At 37.4% G+C, this 21,492-nt stretch overlaps 1 protein-coding gene across 1 annotated transcript in view; it reads left to right on the top strand.

Annotated features, from left to right (window-relative positions):
* CCDC57 (coiled-coil domain containing 57) overlaps positions 1-21,492 on the top strand; it is a 3,049,962-nt gene that overhangs the window by 2,729,661 nt on the left and 298,809 nt on the right. Inside the window, exon 18 of the mRNA XM_044069731.1 lies at positions 1,629-1,878. Coding sequence (XP_043925666.1) covers positions 1,629-1,878 — 250 coding nt within the window. The remainder of the gene's footprint in view (positions 1-1,628; positions 1,879-21,492) is intronic.

Here is a 21,492-nt window from a genome sequence, read left to right as displayed (position 1 = left end):
GAAGGGCCTTGCTGAGACAGATGCCTGGTGTCAGAGCCATGGCCTCAAGCTCAATGCCAAAAATTGTAGTGTCATCCCCTTTGGTAAAAACTCTGTAGCAATGAACTATCACATAGGCAGAAATCTACTTAACACCGAATGTGTGATAAGAGACCTTGGAACCCAGGTGGACAGTAGTCTCTCCTTTGATAGTCACATCGCCACAGTAGTCAGGAAGTCCTTCTATGTGGTACACCTCATCATAAAAGGGTTCTCATCCAGGAAAAAAGAGGTCATTGTTCCCGTCTACTCGACACTCATTAGACCCATTATAGAGTACAATGCCCCTTTTGGAATGTACCTTACAAGACATCTGCAGCAGCTGGAAAGGCCACAGAAGTACCTCACAAAGAGGATTAATGGCCTCAAACAAATGCCCTACACTGACCACCTCAAAAAACTCCAGCTTTACTCCATAGCATATCGCCTACTCTGAGGTGATCCCTGCCTAACATATAAAGCTATGTCAAACCCAGAGCTGTTGGACATGCTACACCTAAAGAAATCTCAATCCCTCCGAGCTACACGCTCTAGGGACCTAAACCTTGTCACCACAATAAACAGGACATGCTGGAGGGATAGATTCCTGTCCCAGAGACTTCCCATACTCTGGAACAGGCTACCCATCTATGTCAAGCAAAGTTCTTCATTAGCACTCTTAACGAAAAATCTTGATGAGTGGATGGGAAAGAGGAAATACACCCCGGGGATCACTTCTGTGTCTCTGCTCGACAGTGGCACAGGAAAATAACTTTCTTGGGTGGCGTAAGCCAGGGAACCTTGTTGGCTAGGCTTACGTAGGCCCTTTGCCTAGTACCTCCCTATGAACCTGTGAACCTATATTGTTCTGTGTTCACTCAACTATACTACTTAGTCAGGGCAGATTGTTTTACGTGTGAAGCTATACTTGATTTTTTGTTATTTTTTTCATTTTACCTCATGCTTTTCCAAGTCAAGATTTGGCATAGATTTAGTTGTTCTTTCACGAGCAGTAGCAAAACTACTGTAACTTTAGAGATAGGTTTGCCACATATTCTTTACTTGGCATATGAAATCATTTATCTAAGACTGTCAGTGTAGTTAGAACCTTGGACATTTTAAAATTCTCTTTATTTATAAGGGGTTTTGAAGCATGGTTTTATCAAGCTCTTTGAAGGTCTCGTGCATTGAATTTCATTACATATCTTTGATTATAACTACCAGTGGTTTCCTGGGTTTTACATTTCTTGCAATTTTTCAGTTAGATCTACAAGCTGACATTTACTCCATACTGATTTATAAGTACGGTTTGTTAGTCTCTCCTCTTTTTCTTTTTGCTGTCTACAGTGTTGTTATTGGTGTGGTTACACAGATGTGGAAAAAGAAAATGTGCTAAAGAAATTCTTTTAAAATACATTTTATTGTACATCAAATATGACTGTGTAAAGAAGGGGAATTTCTCAAGAAAAAAAAAATTACGCTGAGGGGTACCCTCTTCTAATATAGTTTACCAAGTACACAATTACATGATGGAAGACATACCAGCAGCCTGTAAAGAATAGCAGTCATCTTAATGGAAAGATAAATAGACTTTTTTATCAATCTAACAGGACTGGTCAAGATCAGACAATAATCTTATTGCCAGCAGCAAAAAGGAGAACAGACCTCCAGATTTCAACCAGCCTCAAAATGTCCCAGGAATGCAGCCTGCTGAAGCAAATGTAGATATCAGACCTCACTCTAGCCAATCACAACCTCTAGCTTCATCATTTGGTGGCAACAGTTCCCTTCAGGATATCTGGGAAATATTAGACAGAGGGTCCAGTCCATCAGTCTGCACACCAAGGAGCAGCTTACAAGGTAAGATGAAATACTTTTATAGCAAATGTTACTGTGAGTAAAATTCCAACTGAACAATAGAATGTTCCTCTTATCACAGTGGAGCAGTAGTACATTGCATGTTTTGCCATCACTAATAGGTAGGGGCAAAGTCTTTTCTTTGCACTCACTGATGATCAGAAATACATTGTCAGTTTCACCATCACTGATGAGTAGGTGTGCACTGTTTGCATGGTGTTCTGGTTTATATTATGTACCCCACCATCACTGCTGAGCTGGGGTAATGTGTGCTGTGCTTTTTCTGATGTGTAGGAGTAAATGGTGTGCTCTGTTGTTAATGGTTTGTAAAGTGCATTGGTGACTGAGTGTTCCAAAATCCCTGATTTGGGGGGGGGTGGCATCATGTATTCTGCCATGAATGGTAAACAGGGGTATACTGTGTTCTTTATAGTTGCTGGTTAATTGGGGTACATTGTAGAATTTACTGTCACTGATGGGTGCATTATATAATGTACCATCACTGATAAGCAAGGATATGCTGCTAGTGGTGATCAGGGATGCATTTTTATTTTTGTTTTATTTTATTCCAGTTGCCATCTGAGTAATTTACCCAGTGACGAATCTAGCTTCACCCAGTTGACCCTTCCATCCCTTCTCCTGGAAGACAAGATCCAAGTCACAGGATGAGGACGTAACATCTCCTGTCCACAGTGGTGTACTCTGTGCTCATTGCTATATGGGACACTAGCCCTGCAACCTATTTTTTTACCTACTTGATGGTCCAACTACTGCTACTAACATTGAGATTTGTGCCAGGCACGTCTTCTGCCAGGTTGAGTGCCCAAAGACCCATTTTTTCCCTGGGGGACTCACCACTCCTTATTCCTCCATTTGAGGCAAGAATCATGTGGTAGTGAATGAGACAGCCTCTAGATCTTTTGGGATGCCCAACCCGTCTCTCTATCAGCACCTCTGCAAGCTGTGCTATAACTGTCTCAGAAGGAATATGAGACTTGCACCCATGTCAGCTGTGGAGAACCAAATTGCAGTGCAGGTATGCTAGTCTCATTACTGCAGACAACACCAGAGCAGTAGGACAAAGCTGCCTCCCTCCTCCTTGATGGGCAAACCAGCAACAGACACTCACTCCCATCCTTCTGTTTGCCCCTCCAGGGTACATGCTGCTAATCAAACTAAGAATGACTGGGTCACAGTCGGGCATTCACTCCTATGCACCATGGGTCTGAACTCATATTTTATTTTATGTTATTCAAGATAGGGTGAGTGGGTCAGCTCCTGTAATGTAGAGGGATAATGCCCTGACTGTGGCCATATGATCTGGGCTTGATTAGTGGCTTGGGCCCCTGATTGAAGTAGCAGGGGAGGATGAGCATGCCCATCCTGAGGAAAGGTAAGCATGGGGTAGGATGCCCAATGCTAGTGCCTTGGAGGAGGGGTTGGAGATGCAAATATATATCCTGGGACAGGCTTTTGGCTCACCAGTCCACCCCATTGTAAGTGTGCAAGAACATATGCTTGCAAGAGGAAGGCACTCATGTTAATACAAGTAGCTCCCCCCAGGTGGTAGGATTAGTGTCTTCACAGTCGGGATGCTAGCAAAAACCCAAAACATCCTCATGGTTGCCTATGTGATGTCCCCTCCCAAGATAGCTCCCCCAGTAAAAGGGTATGAATGGGATGAAGTCCACTGTAGGGAGGCTTGATGATCAGTAGGCATGGGGGCAGGAAGGACCTAAGGGGGAAAAAAAACCCAAGATAGTTTGACTGGAGCCTGGGTCCCTTTTTTGTTATGCCCTTGTGAAATAAAATATCAAGACAATGGTAGCAACAGCTGTTTGCATTAATATGTAATAAAACGATGATACATAGTTCAGCAGCACAAACCTGTGTTGATAAATAGTTATGATGGTACAGCTAGATATACAATAACAATTAAACTTGAGATTTGAAGATTATGTGATCAGAAATATCCCCATGAGAGAGAAAGTTGCATTTTTTGTCTAAATGAGCACTCTGGTTATGTGAACAATGTTTGTGAGGTAATGGTAGACAAGCTTGAAATTTAACTGGTGAAATGCTGGCAAGGACCTGTTTACTGGAACTGAGTTCTGTGTATTATGCTCTTAAAAGAGGAATATTTTGGTAAAGCATTCTAAAAAGTAATTATAAAAGTGAATGGATTGGTGTGTGAGGACCAGAGGCTGCGAGTGAGAGTTTTAATTCCAAGAGGGGAGCCAAAGGTGGGACAGTGTCTGGGGTACTGATCTTTGTAGATTAACAAAGAAGTAACTATGTTAGTTCTTTGTGCAATGGGTGAGAGATTTGCTTTAGTGAGGATAACACATGGATGCTTAAGACAGGCAAACTGACCAATAAACTCTACATGTTTTGCTTAGTAGGACCTGAAGCTTATTACAATTGATAAGGGATTGCAGTCACTAATGGAAGTCCATGTTCTAAGGATGGAATAAGCACAGTACTTACTGTAGTGAATTTTATTTTTGGTGTTAATGCATGTGAAATTTTGTGACAAGTAACAAGAGACCTGCATGTTTAGCAGATAATGTCAGGCCTACAGTGGGACACACTTGATTAATGTGCCAGGCTGAGGCATTGAAGCATAAATAAACATGAGATAGACCCAGAATGCTGCTTCACCATTATCACCTTTATCCAGAAGTCCCAAAACCCATGGTTGTCAAATGACTCACATTTCACAATGCTTATAATCTCAACAATATGCTGCATTGGGTATACTTAATATGGTCGACATTTCACAATATCAAAATTCATATCGCCGAGACCATATGATTGACATTTGAAATGTCGACCATACAAGTAGAACATAAAAAACAAAAACAAACTTACCTTAACGCTGCTAGCAGGCGGGCTCCTCCCCCCACACCCACCGGAACTTAAATATACCAACTCCGAGATCGCACTACAGTGCAGAAGTGGAAATCTTTCCATTCCATACTGTAGGGAGATGCTGGCTCCCCATGGTCAACATTTCAAATGTCGATCATATGGTATCGGCCATATGAATGTTGACATTGTGAAATGTCGACCATTTGAAGGGGACCCGCTGCATTATATGCCAAATGCGTCACATCTTCATTTTATTAGGAAGTATACCTTTCTGTGTACTGTGTGTAACTGTATATTTTACAGCTATAACCAAGAGAGTCTTGATACATTTCCGTACTATACAAAGCCCGGGAATTAAACTTTATTAATTACAACAACACACTGTTATGAGATCAGAGTGGTTTTCTCCTTAATGCCCAATACTAAGAATAGCAATGACTGCCCTGCCTCAGGCCAATACCACTGTGTCTGGCAGCATCACAGGAAGCAGATGGTATCACTTAAATAACTCACTAGTAGGTTTCCCGTCTAATTCTGCATCTGCACTTATAAAGTCTTTGACAGCTCCTTACAAGATTCACTTACTGTGACATTATTCTGCTTGTGTCTGGAACTTCTGACCAACACTTTGATCCAACATTTATTTGACTGTTTTTCCTTCCTTTAAGAATGGCAGATTGTTTGCTGCTTGATAGTAAAATAGTTTCTGCTTCAAGTGTCTTTGTTGTTGTTAAAATTGTTCCAAGCTATTTCTCCATCAGCAACTATGTCAGCAGAAGTCATGTTGATTGGTAATAGTGTATTCTTCTTCTGTTTCCTTTAAAGCATCTTTATTAAATCTCAGCTGAAATAATAACATAGTTACACATATATTAATAGAAAAGAAAACAAGCCATAGTGATATTTCTCACTGGTTTCATGCCTTATACATAAGTTTTCTTTTTAACAATTATCATTCACTCCAGCATTACATAAATTGCTCAATTTCTGCCATCCCTTAAACGTCACACCTCCTCCTCCTAAACATTATTTTGCATATACTGTTCCCACAAATCCCATTTATTCCTATGTAGTTTGCATATTCCCTTTTCTAAAGATCCCTCCTCCAGTTCTTATATTTCCTTTAAAGTATTCAGTACTTCAGTTACAGTTGCCTGATAGTTTGAGCTCCTTGTTCTAGTAATGGCTTTTTTGACAGCTGGTAGCATTAAACTTAGTAAGGCTTTGTTGTGTCTAGGCAATAAAAATCCTGTGCCCTATCTCAAAAATATTAATTAATTAGTTAGAGACAAAATACTCTGTAGTGAGTTTTTTGTTACTCCCCCCCAACAAATGTTCCCAACCACCTTGCTCTTCCTCATTACACCTCCACCATCTCCACCATTTGCTATCTGCCTGAGGAAAAATTATCCGGTCTGCTTTGGATATAAAGCCTAAAACCGCGAATACATATGGATCAAACCATATGCATCGAAAGTGCAAGCCGTCGAAAACTGTAAATGGAAATCTCCATAGGTGGAGTGAATGATAATTGTTAAAAAAAAAAAAAAAAAATTTTAACATATTCTGTTCATTATATTTGTTGAGTTGTGCTCTAACCTTATTTTATTACTATGTGTATTCACTAGCTCTTTTCTATATGTTTCTATTGTTGTATTGCATTGCCTGACTATGTTTAAACTTTTATAATCATTGGAGCTTTTCTCCCCGGGCCTCTACTGAAAATGGACATACATCCAGCTAGACTAGCCCGGTCAACAAATGTAAAATAAATGAATAAATAAATACTTCAATATAGTGTGATCTCAGAGTTGGTATATTTAAGTAGCGGGGGGTGTGGGGGGTGCAGGGGGCCTACATCTTTTTTTTTTCTATGTATTTTTTTTTTTTATTAACTTTTGAACGTTTAAGAGTTCGATGCATGTGTGTCAATCTTTATGCATTCAAACTTTTGGAATATTCGAGTTAATAAAGTAGACCTATAAAAATCACGAATAATATAGCAGATGTTACAACAAAGTAACCAAGCGAATGAATGTAAAAGCATAAAAACCTTTTATTGCACAGACACGGTAAGCGCTTTCGCTAATAATTTTCTTCAGACCATAAAACACAATAAAGAAGAGAAAATCCTTTTATAAAGGAATTCAAAAACTAGTGACCCAATCACAACAAAGAATTCCTCACTAATTAAAGCATGCTTCTTAAAGTAACATACTTATATAAAATATGTATATATATATAAAATACATACAAAAACTAAATATATAACAATATATAACAAAAAACATAGATGTACAAAACATAAACATACATATAAAGATATATATATATATATATATATATATATATATATAGACATATATATGTACACACATATACACTTTTTAAATATATCTGCTAAAAATCATCTCTGAATTCTCCGTTTTTTCAAAAGGGGGTTTATGGAGGCTCTCTCATTCAACCCACTCCCCCTATCAGCTCTAAGGGTAGTAATCCATTTAGTCTCCCTAAATTCAGTGTGGTTCCTAATGTCTCCTCCCCTAATACTAGTTGCTATGACCTCAAGGGCCCTAAAAAGAAAATGATGGCTATCATCATGTCGCATGACATGTTTTGCCAATGCATTATTCTCAGATCGTTTCTTAATATTATAAATGTGTTCTCTTATCCTGTCCTTAAATGGTCTGTTGGATTTACCAACGTAAAAGCAATGGCAAATCTGACACTCAGCTAAATAAATAATATTAGGAGTTTTACAAGTAGCCTCAGCTTGGAATGAATATTCCCTATATAAATCTGGGTGGTAAAATTTATCTGATGTGTTAATACATGGACAAAAATTACACTCTCCACAAGGGCGAGTAACTCCTCCAATCCTATATTCACTAGTATAATTTTGATAGCAGAGAAGTCTTTTCGAGTTCTTCCTGTTTTTGTACAAGAACTTAGGTCGTTCACCAACTATTTCTTTAATGTCATTGTCCACTTGAAGCACAGACCAATTTCTACTGAAAATATCAGTTAACTCCCTACTATCAGAAATATAGAAAAGGGGAACCTTTAATGCTTGACTCCTATCACATTTATAGTTGGTACTATTAGCATTTAAAGGGCCAAAGTATGGTGCAGCAATGCCCTGACGTAAAACACTAACATCTTGCAATGAATCAATAATTTCATTTCCCTATATCCTCTAGATAACAGCCTCTTTTCTAGAGTATTAAGTTCTTCTAAAAAAATTATCTTCTATGGGATTCAACCTAGATGCCCTAACACCTTGACCTCGAATTAAATTTCGAAAAATGTATCCGGGGTGCATGCTGGTCCTAAATAGGAAAGAATTCCTATAGCATGACTTACGAAATACACCTGTATTAATAAGGCCATTGCTTAATTTCTCAATATAAAGGTCAAGATATTCAACTCATGTGGCTGACCAATTCATAGTGAATTGCAAGCAAGTAGTAAGCGTGTTAATCATACGATGAAAGCAAACAATTCATCCACGCTACCTCTCCACAATAAGAAGAGGTCATCTACGAAACATCCATAGAATAAGACATGTGCCTTAAATTCTTCTATTTCAAAGAGTGTAGTATTCTCCCAATGTGCCAAAAACATGTTTGCATAACTATTAGCACATGAGGTCCCCATAGCAACTCCATGACACTGAATATACATATCATCTTTGAAGATGAAAATATTATGTTCTAATATCATTTCCAAGAAGTATGTGATCAGATCAGTCTGATCCAGGGAAAGGTCACTGTGACCTACAAGATATTAATGTACAAACTGGACCCCCAAATCATTGGGGATAACTGTAAAGAGAGATTGTACGTCCAAGGTAACAAAAAATATGCTCTCTAAATCATGGACATCTTTAACACAGTCATAAAGGTCAATAAGGAACATTTAGAATCTCTGAGGACAAATTCATTCAGATTGATTACTGGCCTCAGATGTTTCTCCACATAAACTGATAGGGGTTCCGTGACCCATCCTCCACCAGCCACTATGGGTCTCATTGGTGGATCAGATGGATTCTTATGCACCTTTGGTAACCCCTGTATTATAGGTATAAGGGGATTTGGGACAACAAGATAATCATAAGTGTCCTTAGTAATGAGTCCTCCTCTAAACACATCCCTCAAAGAATCAAAAACAGAACTAATAATCACATACACATCTTTAAGCAAAATTTTCTTATAAAATTTCTCTTCACTTAACATAATTTCCATAGACCTAACATAATGCGCGGTGTCTATAATAGTGATAAGTCCACCTTTATCTGCAGGTTTTATCGTAATTAATTTATTATCCTGCAAGTGCCTTAGTGCTGTTCTCTCTTTGAAATTAAGATTACATCTAAATCTGCCACTAGTCCTAGATTTAACATTATCATAGTATTTAAGTAATTCATCCTCTGTAAGCTTCATATATGCATCAACTAAAGGATGATTAACAGGAACAAAGTCACTTAACTTCTTCAAAGAGCAAATTGGCGCTGAAACTACCTCGCCTACCTGTTTATTTGAATCACCATAAAGCATGCGAAACATGATGTTCCTACAGAAAACCTTTAAGTCCAAAACAGTATCGGATAACCTACTTCTACATGTAGGGATAAAATGTAATCCCCTGGACAAAACACTCCTTTCATCCAGAGAAAGTTCATATGATAAAATATTAAAGACTAATGACTGTTCATTTTCCCCCACATTTTCTTGAGGATATGGTTCTGGGTGTATTCCCCTGAAAATTTGCGCTTCTGGCGCCCCCGACTCATGGACCTTGCCCGTCTCCCTCCTCGATCTGTTCTGACAGGTAGGGGAAAAGGAATACCTTCCCCAGCATAAATACCACTATTCAGGGTAAGATTGACATCTAAATGATTAGTATTTGACCTAGGATGAACCACAGGTTCAGTAGTATCGGTAGGAAGAGGTGTCTTACTAACAATAACTTTGGGATATAAATTCCCATTGTTATGTGCATGTGTATCCTGAATGCTATTAACATCCTCTGTTATAGGGATGTTACAAGGTTCACTATTGTCAGGAACAAAATTAATGGCATCACTACCCAATGTAGATGTTGTTTGCTCAACACTATTCACATTCACCACATCATTATCAGCAAGTCTAACATCATTAGAGTTATTCCCATTAGACATAGACCTGTTGACAGTATTGTTATTGCCAGCAGTATTTAAAAACATTTGTTTAGGAAGATGCTGGAGGCTTAACTGTCTGCTATGCAGTCAATATGAGGCTAATGTTCAAAGTGGCTGTAGAGATGTTATGCGTTGTAGGCACCAGCAGCGCTAGGCTTTGTCATGCTTGGATGTGCTTGTGCAATTTTGCAAACTATTTTAAAGCATCCTTTGCTAATGCACCCTTTGACTTGTCAGCCTTTTTTGGCCCAAAGGTCAAGGACATGCTTATTAGGAGTGAACAGGATGGAAAGATACTGTCTGCAGTCAGAGTTCGTGCCTCAATTCCTCAGTGGTCCTTCTCCAGGAATCAGAAAGGCGGGTAGCATCTCTTTTTTATGGAAAGTGCAGCCACCTTTCCAGGACTATCCTAGCAATGATCCTCCCTGTAGCAGGGGGGCAACCATAATAGACTCCACTCACAGGCGGACTGCAGAGCCAAAGCTTTCATGGGACATTCTCTAGGAAACCCTTCCAGCACCCTTGAAGGGTTACTCAGCTGCCATTCTCTGGAGGCTGTTGGAGATTGCTTGGCTGTCCACTGAAAAGCCTGGAAGGCTATCACTTAAGATGCATGGGTATTGAGAGTCATGTCCAGAGGTTATACCATTCCTTTTTCTTTACCCCAAAAGATTCACAAAAATCCTTCCTGGTTGTTCCACTCCAACAGAGAAGGGATGCAAAGGGATTCAAAAACAGCTGGTAAACTGAGTCAACCAAGAAGTCCCACTTGACCAGCAAGAATCTGGGTCTATTCCAGATTCTTTTTTTTTACCAAAAAAAACATGGACCTCAGTCTCATTCTGATAAAATAAAGAAAGCGTACCCCCTAACGCTAAAGTACAGCTATCAGTAACAAGTAAAAACAATATTCAAAATGAAACACTGTACAACAATGTCTCATTCTGTGTTTCAGCAAATTGAACTGTTTTGTCAAACAGTACAAATTCCAGATTGTCACATTGCAGTTCATTCTGTCTCTTCTTCAGACCAATAGAATAGAAACAAAGCAACACACTTTTAAATAACAGAATCAATTAAAAAAAAAACAATTAAAAAACATAATTAGTGTTTCAAAGGGCGTGCCTTTAAAACAGGCTTTAAAGGTACACATCCATTCAACCCCGGTGCTCCATGTGCAGTAAGCTTAATAATCCATTTGGATTCCGCCAATTCAGGTTTATTCCTCATATCTCCCCCTCACCTATCAGTTGCAAAACCATAAAAGCAAAAACATGCCCAAGTTTATCATGGATGCGCTTATACAAAGCACGAGTTGGGTTCTGCCTGCATATATAACTGAAATGCTCCATGTTGCGCAACTGATAGGTATTGATAGGCATGCATTCACTATAAAGTGGTGCTGCGAGTGCTCCGTGTGCTTAAAATGCCCACGCAAGGAGATACCTGCCCTGACCTGCTACGGAAGTGGCAGGTACTTAATATTGAGGTTAGCTTCAATTATATATGAAACAAAACAGTGTAAGAAACTTCTCTATGTGGAAGATTTTCATTCCATATATTTCTAGTTAATCACTGTATATTAATCAGATCAGACAATGGTAGTAGAAGTAGCGAACGTAAACTCGTCAAGTCAAAAAGTAATAATAGAAAATATATAATTCTACAACATTACTAAGTATTCGAAAGTAATCCAAGCAAGGCAGGCAGTCTGTTTCCAGTTGAAAATCCTTTATTAAGTACACAGACAAGCGATCCAAGTAAAACAAAAATAGAGTAATAATTTCCTCACAAGCTTTCTAAATATATATATACTTTTTATCAGGCATGGGAGTGGTTTATTGTGCTGTAAAACAAAGTGTTATTGGTACACATGTTAAATTCACATCCCTTCCCCCATCAGTGTGACATTCAAGCTGGTCCTGCCCTACCTAGTAGCTGTCATAATAATATATAGTCCTAATGTACTTTAGTGGTACATCTTATTTAACCAAATTATTAAGTAGATTATTAAGTCTGTGATTTTATACAAGGCAATATACTACATGGCTGGAAATATATCAACCGTAGTTCATTTTGCGATCAAAAATTACATATAAATATATACATATACATTTTGCATGTAAAAATCATTTTCTATTTTCATAACCTATTGTTAACAAAGATCGCTTTCGTCCTTCTAAACTTCTTCAGGTCTGTGTACAAGAACCCTAAAAACCTATATAATTGTATAATTAGTTAGTATTGTTATTACCATCATTTTGAATAAAGTGGAAAAAAGAACCAGAAAAAAAATAATCAAAAAAAAAAAAAAAATGTGTATGATGATGGAAACAAAATATACACTTAAATTTAAAATGGTATTTAAAACCAATTTGTAGAAAAAAATAAAATAAAATACAATTAGTCATGTAAACAATGTGGCAATTTTCTAATTTTCAGTGCACTTTTAATTGAACAGTAGTAGTTTAGTCCTGGCTTTCTAAAAGAGTTCAGCTTAAATTGCCACATGAGTTCATGTTTCTCTTCTTATTGACTTTTTTAAAAGTTCTGAAATGGAACTCTGTAAAGAACTTGAGCAGCTGTTAAATGACATTAAGCAGAAATTTCTATGTGAAGTTTTGGATCGCAAGCTTGATGAGCTTTGTAATACTATTCATTTATATGAAAGTAAACTAAGGAAGCAAAAACTGTCTAAATTGCAAAAGGACTATAATGATTTTAAGAAGGGGCACATATTTGTCTGGTCCCGTGATATAGCAGCCTCATCTCTACAGTTTGCTGGGACCATGAATAATTCTCAGAGTGGTGGGGGAGTGGCCATAGAAAAGTCAGTACCTTGTTCTTCTACTTTTGTTTGTGGAGATACAGCAGTCTCATCTCTACAGTTTGCCGGGGGCGTGACTAATTCCCATAATGAAGGGGGAGTGACTGAGGAGAAGTCAGTATCTGGCTCCTCTACCTCTATCTGTGGAGGAGTAACTTTATCCTGTGCAACTCTGGCTACTAGTATGGTTGCAGCTGAGAATAATGAGTCTAGTCGATACAACGAGTCCGGAGGTAGACGTAAAGAATATATTTTTGCACCAGCTGTCTTGGCTAGTTCTGATTCTTTTCCTGGGCTTCCAGTGACATTCAAATGCTTAAACACACCCAGGAGAGGGCGGTCTCGCATCATGGAAGAAAGAGGAAGAATATGTTGCCGGATCAAGGAGGGAAGTTAAGTCGTCGGGGTAAATATGGACTCAGTGATTAATTTATCAAGTTATGTGCTTTCTGCTGCACAATTGAGACTTTTGGAGAGAGACCTGTCATTTATACCTTCTGGACCCTCCAATTTTAGTGACGTTATTATGGACTTGCACTGTTTTGCGAGAAGTGTTATGTTAAATAAAATGTATGGTAATGTTACAAATAGTTTGATAAGTAATGATGATTGTGGTATGAATATTTACAAAAAAAAGAGTGGGTTTTTTTCTCTTATTCTTGCTCCATCTTTGGAGTCTTTTAGTAAATTATGTGAAAAAGATCTTAATGAAGAAATGAGTGGTAAGAGGTTTTGTAATTTAGATGTTGATGAGAGGCGGGCACTGTTAGAGTTAAAAACTAATGTGAATATACAAATTCGTCCAGCCGATAAGAGTGGCTCTATTGTTGTATTGGATAAAGCTTAATATATTGAAAGTATGTTAACAGTGTTAAGTGATGCCTGTACTTATGCTAACATTTCTAAGGGTGATGTTGATTCAATGATTATAAGAGTTCATGATTTCTTGTATGATGCTCTAATGTGCAGGATGCTAGATTTTGAACTTTAAACATATTTTATAGTAGATTTTCTGGCCATTCCTTGTATCTGTGGCCTTCCTAAGGTACATAAAGGGTTTGATAGGCCTGTAGTATCGAGAAGGGGCTGGTTAACTGAGCCACTCTCTGCTTTTGTGCATGGTAAGTTGGGCCAGTGGCTTTTAGGATACCTTCTGTGTTGAAGGATACTGAACATTTCTTACAGGATTGTTTGCAGTGGTGGGGATGTTGACGTTTCTAACTACTGATTAGTAACCTTAGATGTTGTGACCTTGTTCACTGTCATACCCAATTCTGAGGGTATTGAACTAGTTAGATTAGCTTTATTGAAACATGGTCCTTACTCGAGAGACATGGTTATGCTAATTACTTATCTTTTGGAAATTGTTCTCGAGAACAATGTTTTTATGTTTATTGACTGCATTTATTGGCAGAAGGTTGGTGTGGCTATGGGCACAGCATGTGCCAATAGCTACGCCAACCTTGTTATGGCTCAATAGGAGGAGAAGTTTGTCCTTGGGAGTAGCAGGTTTAGTGAGTCTATTAAACTATGTTGTACATTTGTGGATGATGTTTTCCTCCTATGGGGAGGTACATTGCAGGAGTTGATTCAATTTGTGGACTGCTTGAATTCATCTACCTCTTTCTTGAGATTTATGCATAAGGTAGCTTTTGATAAAATTGATTTCCTGGATGTTGAAATTATTAAAATGGATGATGGCTCTTTTGGGACTGCACGTTTTAGGAAAAATTGTGGTAAGAACAATCTATTACATCCCACTAGCATGCACCCTAATCCATGTTTTTGGCACCATTGTTAAAGGGCAGGTTTTTAGAATATCCCATTTACATACCAATGATGAGATGTTTGCTGGAGCAGTTGGATGTCTACAGGATGAGTTTAAAGAGAGGGGCTGTAGTCAAGATGAAGTGTCCCTGGATATGCTAGACCTTACTCATACTCGCAATGGTAGGGCTACACCCTACTACTCATCCAGGGTAGAAAGGAATAGTGGTCGTAGAGAAGGTTTCACAACCAATAAATCTGTGAAGAATAAGGTTGCTCTAACATATACTAATGATATGAAAATGATATGTGGTATTATTAGAAGAAATTGGCCTGTGCTTTTAGCTGATGATGACATTAAAGATATAGTTGGGAGTGATCCCTTTTTTAGGTTTAAGAACAGACGTAACTTAAAGAGAGAACTATGTTATAATTTTGATCAGAGTAGATCTTGTGTGCAGTCAGTTAGGAAGGGCACTTATGCCTGCAGAAGATGTAAAGCGTGTGAATTTATATCTGAACTTAAGAGTTTTATACATCCTAACACTGGGGTATACGTTTGAGCCCAAGTTGACTGTACTTCTGTACGATTAGTCTACTTGGCCTGTTGTAGAAGCTGTTCATGCTTCTATATAGGGAAAACTGAACGCCCTTTTAAAGAGCTTATAAAGGGTCATTTAGGTTATATATGCAGGCAGGACCCCACTAGTGCTTTGTATAAGCGTGTCCGTGATAAACCTGGGCATGTTTTTGCTTTTGTGGTTTTGCAACTGATAGGTGTTGATAGGCGAGGGGAGATATGAGGAATAAACTTGACTTGGCAGAATTCAAATGGATTATTAGGCTTACTGCACATAGAGCACCGGGGTTGAATGGATATGTACCTTTAAAGCCTGTTTTAAAGGCATGCCCTTTGAAACACTAATTATGTTTTTTAATTGATTCTGTTATTTAAAAGTGTGTTGCTTTGTTTTTATTCTATTGGTCTGATGAAGTGCAGTGTATCTGCATGAAAGAGCTTACCATGTGTATTTTAATAAATTAATATTCTTTAGCCGTGCTTGGCTGCCTTGTTCTTTTTTATTTACAAGCAAGAGGGAGGTCAACCCTATCCCCTGTGTCAAGAGGCAATGAGAGTTTGGTAACAGATGATATCCTCTGAATAGTTTCTGATTGCAGCCCTTATCCCAGGGAGAACCAACATTCTGGCGGGCAGCTTGAACAGAACATTCTAATGTCTCACGAGTGGTCCCTGAATACCAAAGTAATGGATCAGATTTTCAGTTGCTGGGACAGCACTGCTGCAGTCTTTTTACTTCCCTGTCCAACACAAAGTGCAGCAGTTTTTATGCCGTTATTCTTCATGAGGGACAGTCACCAAGAGACACTCTTCTGCAAGCTATCCCCTGATGGCCTTGATAATCACTTTTCTTCAGAAGGCACTTGACTGCAGAGTGACTGTCATCCTCATTCTCTTCTCTGGCCCTGACAGATTTAGTTTCCCTTTCTTTAGCCATATATTCTGCACCTCCCTTGGCTGCTGGATCTGGTTCTGGATATGATTTCTTATCCTGCAAGATTACTGCTTCCCAAACTTTGCTCCCTCAAATTGACTGCATAGTTTCTACAGTTCCGATGATGTCCAGGCATCCCAAGCTATCTCAGAGAGCTTACTTACATCATCCCAGAAACTCTCCACCAGGAAGGTGTATTCTAGTAAATGGAAGCATTTTTTTATCTGGGCTTCGGCTAAAGGCTTGGACTCCTTTTCAACACCTTCATACGTTATTCTGGACTTTTTGGCTTATCTTTTTCATTTTGACCTTAGTTATTCAATTATTAAGGTACAACTGGCTATTTCTAAATTTCATGTCAGAAGGGATAATACACCCATGGTTGCTTTCAAGCTTTCTAAGGCTTTTTTGAGGGATGCCTTTTTGCTATGTCCAGGACCCAGTGCCTCCTTGGGACCTTCCCCTACTGCTGCAAATTCTTTCAAGACATCCCTTTGAACCCTCAGCTACAGTAACTTAAAAAGTTTTGTCATGGAAAACTCTTTTCTTGGTGACTGTCATGGTAGCAAGGAGGGTCCCGGAACTTCAAATTTTATCTTCCATACCTCCTTAATTAATCGTTTACAAAGATTGAGTCACTTTAACAACCAACCGATCCTTTCTGCCCAAGGTTGCTTCTGAATCTAATTTGAATCAGATCATTCATGTTTCAGTTTCCTTTCCTAATTTCAATAATGCAAGAGAATATTTGCATCATTGTTTAGATGTTCACAGACAGCTTAGATTCTATTTGAACAGGACCAAAAGTTTCAGAAAGTCTAGTTAACTCTGTCTCCTTTTCTAAAGCAAGACCGTTTCCAAACAGCTTTCGGACTGTATTTCCTTTTCATACTCCTTGAAAGGAATTGCTTTAACTTTGAAACTTAAAGGTCATTCAACAAGGGTGGTAGCCACCTCAGCACTTTTTTCTCACAAGCTTCTATTGATATCTGTGCTGCAGCTACTGGGTCTATAGTAGAAGACTGAAGATACATTTTTTCGAATGCGTCTTGGTTGAATTAAAAGGCTGAAAATGCAAAATATCGAAACAGCTGTTAAGCGAATTCTTTCCCTGGGCAAGAATTTGCTTGGCCGCTTCGGTACTTTGCCATTTTCGGCACTGTAGTGCAGTCTTGGAGTTGGTATATTTAAGTAGGGGAGGTGGGGGGGCACAGCCTCCCACATCGGGGGTGTGGGGGGCAAAGCCCCCCACTTAATGTAATATTTGAAATTGATTTTTATTTTTTTATTTTTGTTGGAAGAGCGATTTTTTTTCCCTTGGAAAAAAATTGCTGTTCTGACACTTCGACATTGTAAGCTTTCACTTACATAGGTTCGATTAATCACCGTTCACTTTTTTAAGCATTCTGTGATTTAATATAGACCCCAGCTACCTGGTCTAATACTCCTACCTTTGTGTCCTATTACAAACTAGACAGTCAGCCTAGATCTAGAGCTTCGTTTGCTTGACTATCTTGTGGGATGTTCCCTCCTATGGCCTTCCTGGGGTTTTGCTGGCTGGAGACTCTGTCCCAGAGGTTGAGACTGGACTGTTAAGATAAAATCGGATACAAAATATGTGCACTTATGATAATGATAGAGCTGTCTTGTCAGCATCCATCCATTTCAATCATCTCTCCTTCCACATACCCTCCAAATGTTCATTTTTATAAACAATGCTCCCAGTTAGCCTTAGTGGTCCGGCCTGTAAGCCTGCACAGGAGGATCCATTTTCTTTAGTCCTGTCTTCCCAGTTTTCCATATTATTCATCCTGAGTATAGTTCATAACAATTTTGGGGTTAACCATAAGGGGGGGCAGACTCGATATGAGGACAGGTTGTATGTATCATTATTAAGCAGTAACTTATACATGTGTTGTACATACAATTGCTTATCTAAAATAACATTAAGATTACACAACAATGATAATGATGCAGTACTAGCTTTGAATAAATTGAAAACTGATTTTTTAAGAAGAGGATATCATATGGATGAAATAGATAGAACTATTTCTGATGCTTGGACACTCAGGGACTCTAAATGTAAAGCGTACTTTCAATCTTCTAATTCTATTACGTCAGATAGCAGTAATTTGAGAAATAATACACAAAATAATAGCATTAGAGTGGTTTTTCAGTATGCTAGTAATGTTAATCAGTATACTAATATTATTAAACAACATTGGCACATTTTACATGAGATTCCTTGTTTACATTCTTTCATTGGTAATGCACCTAGTTTCAGTTTCAGAAATAATCTAACATTAAAACAACAATTGTGTAATAAAAGCGTCAAAATAAACTACTTATAATTCCAGGCATAAAGGTACTTTTCCTTGTAGGTCTTGTACTGCTTGTACACATATTCATAGTACTACACCATATATTCATCCTGTTAGAAATTTTACACTATACTCTCATTCATATGCAGACTGTAAAACCACAGATGTTATTTATTTTTGTTTCTGCCAAATATGTCATGCCTTCTATATAGGAAAAACAAATAGAAACTTAAAGGATAGAATATTGGAACACATAAGAGACATCAGAAATAAAACTACTAGTGCGCTTGCTCAACATGTTTTAAACACTGACCCTTCACACTCTTTCAAGTTCTTTGTTTTACAACATATACATAGAAATGTGAGGGGAGGAGATATAGAAAATTTTACAGAGAGCCGAGAACAAAGATGGATTATCAAGCTCAATGCTGACAGATATCCAGGCTTAAATGGCTGTACATCACTGGTTCCATTTCTTAAAGCTAGACGCCTTCAACACAATTAATTTTTTGCATAAAATAAAAATATATATATACATATATTTCTTTTATTATATATTTTGTATTATGCATTCTTTACATATATATTATATATATGCATTTTTATGAGATTATTTAATTGTTTTAAATTAGATATGCATAAATATGAATATGCTATGCATTTTTATTTATATGCATTTTTTATATATTTGCATTTTTAATGAGATTATTTAACTGTTTTAAATTAGATATGCATAAATATGAACATACTTTACATTTTGTATATATATTTTATATTCATATGTATTTTACAATATTCTTGTCATATATGCCTTTAAATTTTCAAAAGTTGTATGATGTCACTAATTGGAAAAAATTTTTTTGACTGAGAGTGATATAAAACAAGCAGTTGAACAGTTAATTCTTTGTCTGATGAAGCAACGAAGGTTGCGAAAGCGCTCACCTCTCCTTTTTACTTTGTTTAAATAAAGACGTTATTGTGTGGTATCCGGTATAGTGTTTTCTCTCATATACTTCTCTTTTTATATACTGGGTTTTACCTGTAAGCCGTTTTGCTTTTCGTTTATTAGTTTATTTTTATTCGGCAAAAGGACACACGCGTCTATGGAGAACTTAGACACCAACTCATCGAATGATGGTCACCATCAAAGATTTCTTAGAATACTGGATATTCCAAATAATCCACTACTTACAGCGTCTTTCAGTGAAAATATACAAGATAATAGAAACAACCAAGATCTATCAGAATTCTTTAACCAATATAAAAACTTGAGAATCTGATGTACAAATACAAAAGACTCCAATGGCAACGGTTACATCTGCAAGCATCACTAGACTCCAAAATTATTCCACGTGGTCTAAGAATACTGAATATGCCTACATATGGTGAGTCTTTTCCTATTCTTTTGAGAAAATGGCAAGAATTGAATTTACAATTCAGTACAAAATATATGGATCTCTTAATTGACTTTTTTCTACCCATTGAGAATGAACTTAAAGCTGAAATTATTGCCACAGAATCAATTATTAATAAGAACTTTGTACAAGATACAGTTTTTCTAAAATGAATGAACTTCAGGATAACATCATGTCATATGAAAGGAAGCTGCAAAATATTAAACTATCAAAACTTAACAGAGACAAAAAGATTTTGCTTTAAATAATGTCTTCTCATGGCCCAAAGAAAATAACTTTAGACATCAAACTGTTTCTGACAAGGCAAGGAATGTGCATACTACACCTTTAAATTCAGATTCCACCTATGCTGCAGTTACACAAGGCACTCCCTGTTCTCTGACAACTGAAACAGCTTGTATGCAAGAGGAGAAGAACACCAGTTTAACTCTCCCTGTTTCTGAGTCCTCTGACCAACAAAACAGTAATTTAAAAGATAAAACAGTAAATTGGGAGCTATTCCAAAGAAAACATATGCAGTTTTACCATCTACAAGTCATACTTCATCGACTCTAAGAAAGGAAGGAACTTCAAACATACAAGTGACTGAAAACACAGAAAGTATTTTTTTAGATGCCAGCAAACAAGGCGACTTCACTTTGAGAGTACCACTACCTTACAAGAATTGAATGAAACAATATGTACACAAAGGACAGTCACTGCAACTGGGTTCACTGGAAGGAGCAGTACATTCTCCGAAGAGGAGACGGACTTAACTACAGGTTTGATTTTGAACCTTTCCTCTATTATTTTAACACCAGAACAGTTGAATGTTTTAAATAAGGGCCTTTCATTTATACCTGCTAGAAAGGCTAATCTTACAGAAATGATTAAAGACCTTAAATTATTAGGCAGGAATTTGTCTCTAAAAGTTTTGTTCCCAAACAATGTTACAAATAATATGAATGTGTTTAAACAGCCTAGCACTTTCATTCCTTATACTCCCCCGAGTATACAAATATTCCTTGATATATGTGAAACATCTTTTAGGCAGATATATGATGATAATTTGAGTGACTATTACTATGGAAATCTAAATACAAGTGAATATAGAGCACTGAATGAACTAAAGAACCTGAATTCTGTCATTATTAAACAGGCAGATAAAGATGGAGGTATTGTTATTTTAGATAAGCAATTGTATGTACAACAAATGTATAAGTTACTGCTTAATAATGATACATACAGAGGAATCCCAAAAGTTACAGTGAATGCCATCATTGATAAAGTGTCTTTTTTGATTTTTGACTTATTAATTACTGATTTAATAGATGAACCACTGTTTAAATACTTTAATGTCTTGAATCCAACTATTCCTAAGATTTATGGTTTACCAAAGTTTCATAAAGACAGAAGTCTGCCACCAATGCATCCCATAGTCTCAGGCACTGGTTGGTGTACAGAACCACTGTCTATTTATGTTGAAAGTACACTGCATGTGCTCTTAGACAAATGTGAAAATATTTTAAGAGACACCAAAATGTTTCTAGAGAAATTACATACTAGAATTGAAAGTTTATCAGATATTAATGACTTTGCTCTTGTTACTATGGATATAGAGTCATTGTTTACAAGTATCCCAAATACATGGGGCATTAATATGATTAGAAATTTTCTTACAAGAAATAATTGCTTCACCAATGAAAAATTACAACTTATATGCAGTTTGTTAGAGATTATTCTG

The sequence above is a fragment of the Protopterus annectens genome, chromosome 4.part0 (assembly GCF_019279795.1).
Source record: "Protopterus annectens isolate FY-2018-M chromosome 4.part0, PAN1.0, whole genome shotgun sequence".
Classification (NCBI taxonomy): Eukaryota; Metazoa; Chordata; order Ceratodontiformes; family Protopteridae; genus Protopterus; species Protopterus annectens.
Note: the sequence above shows the minus strand (reverse complement) of the source record. Positions and strands in the feature narration are given on the sequence as shown.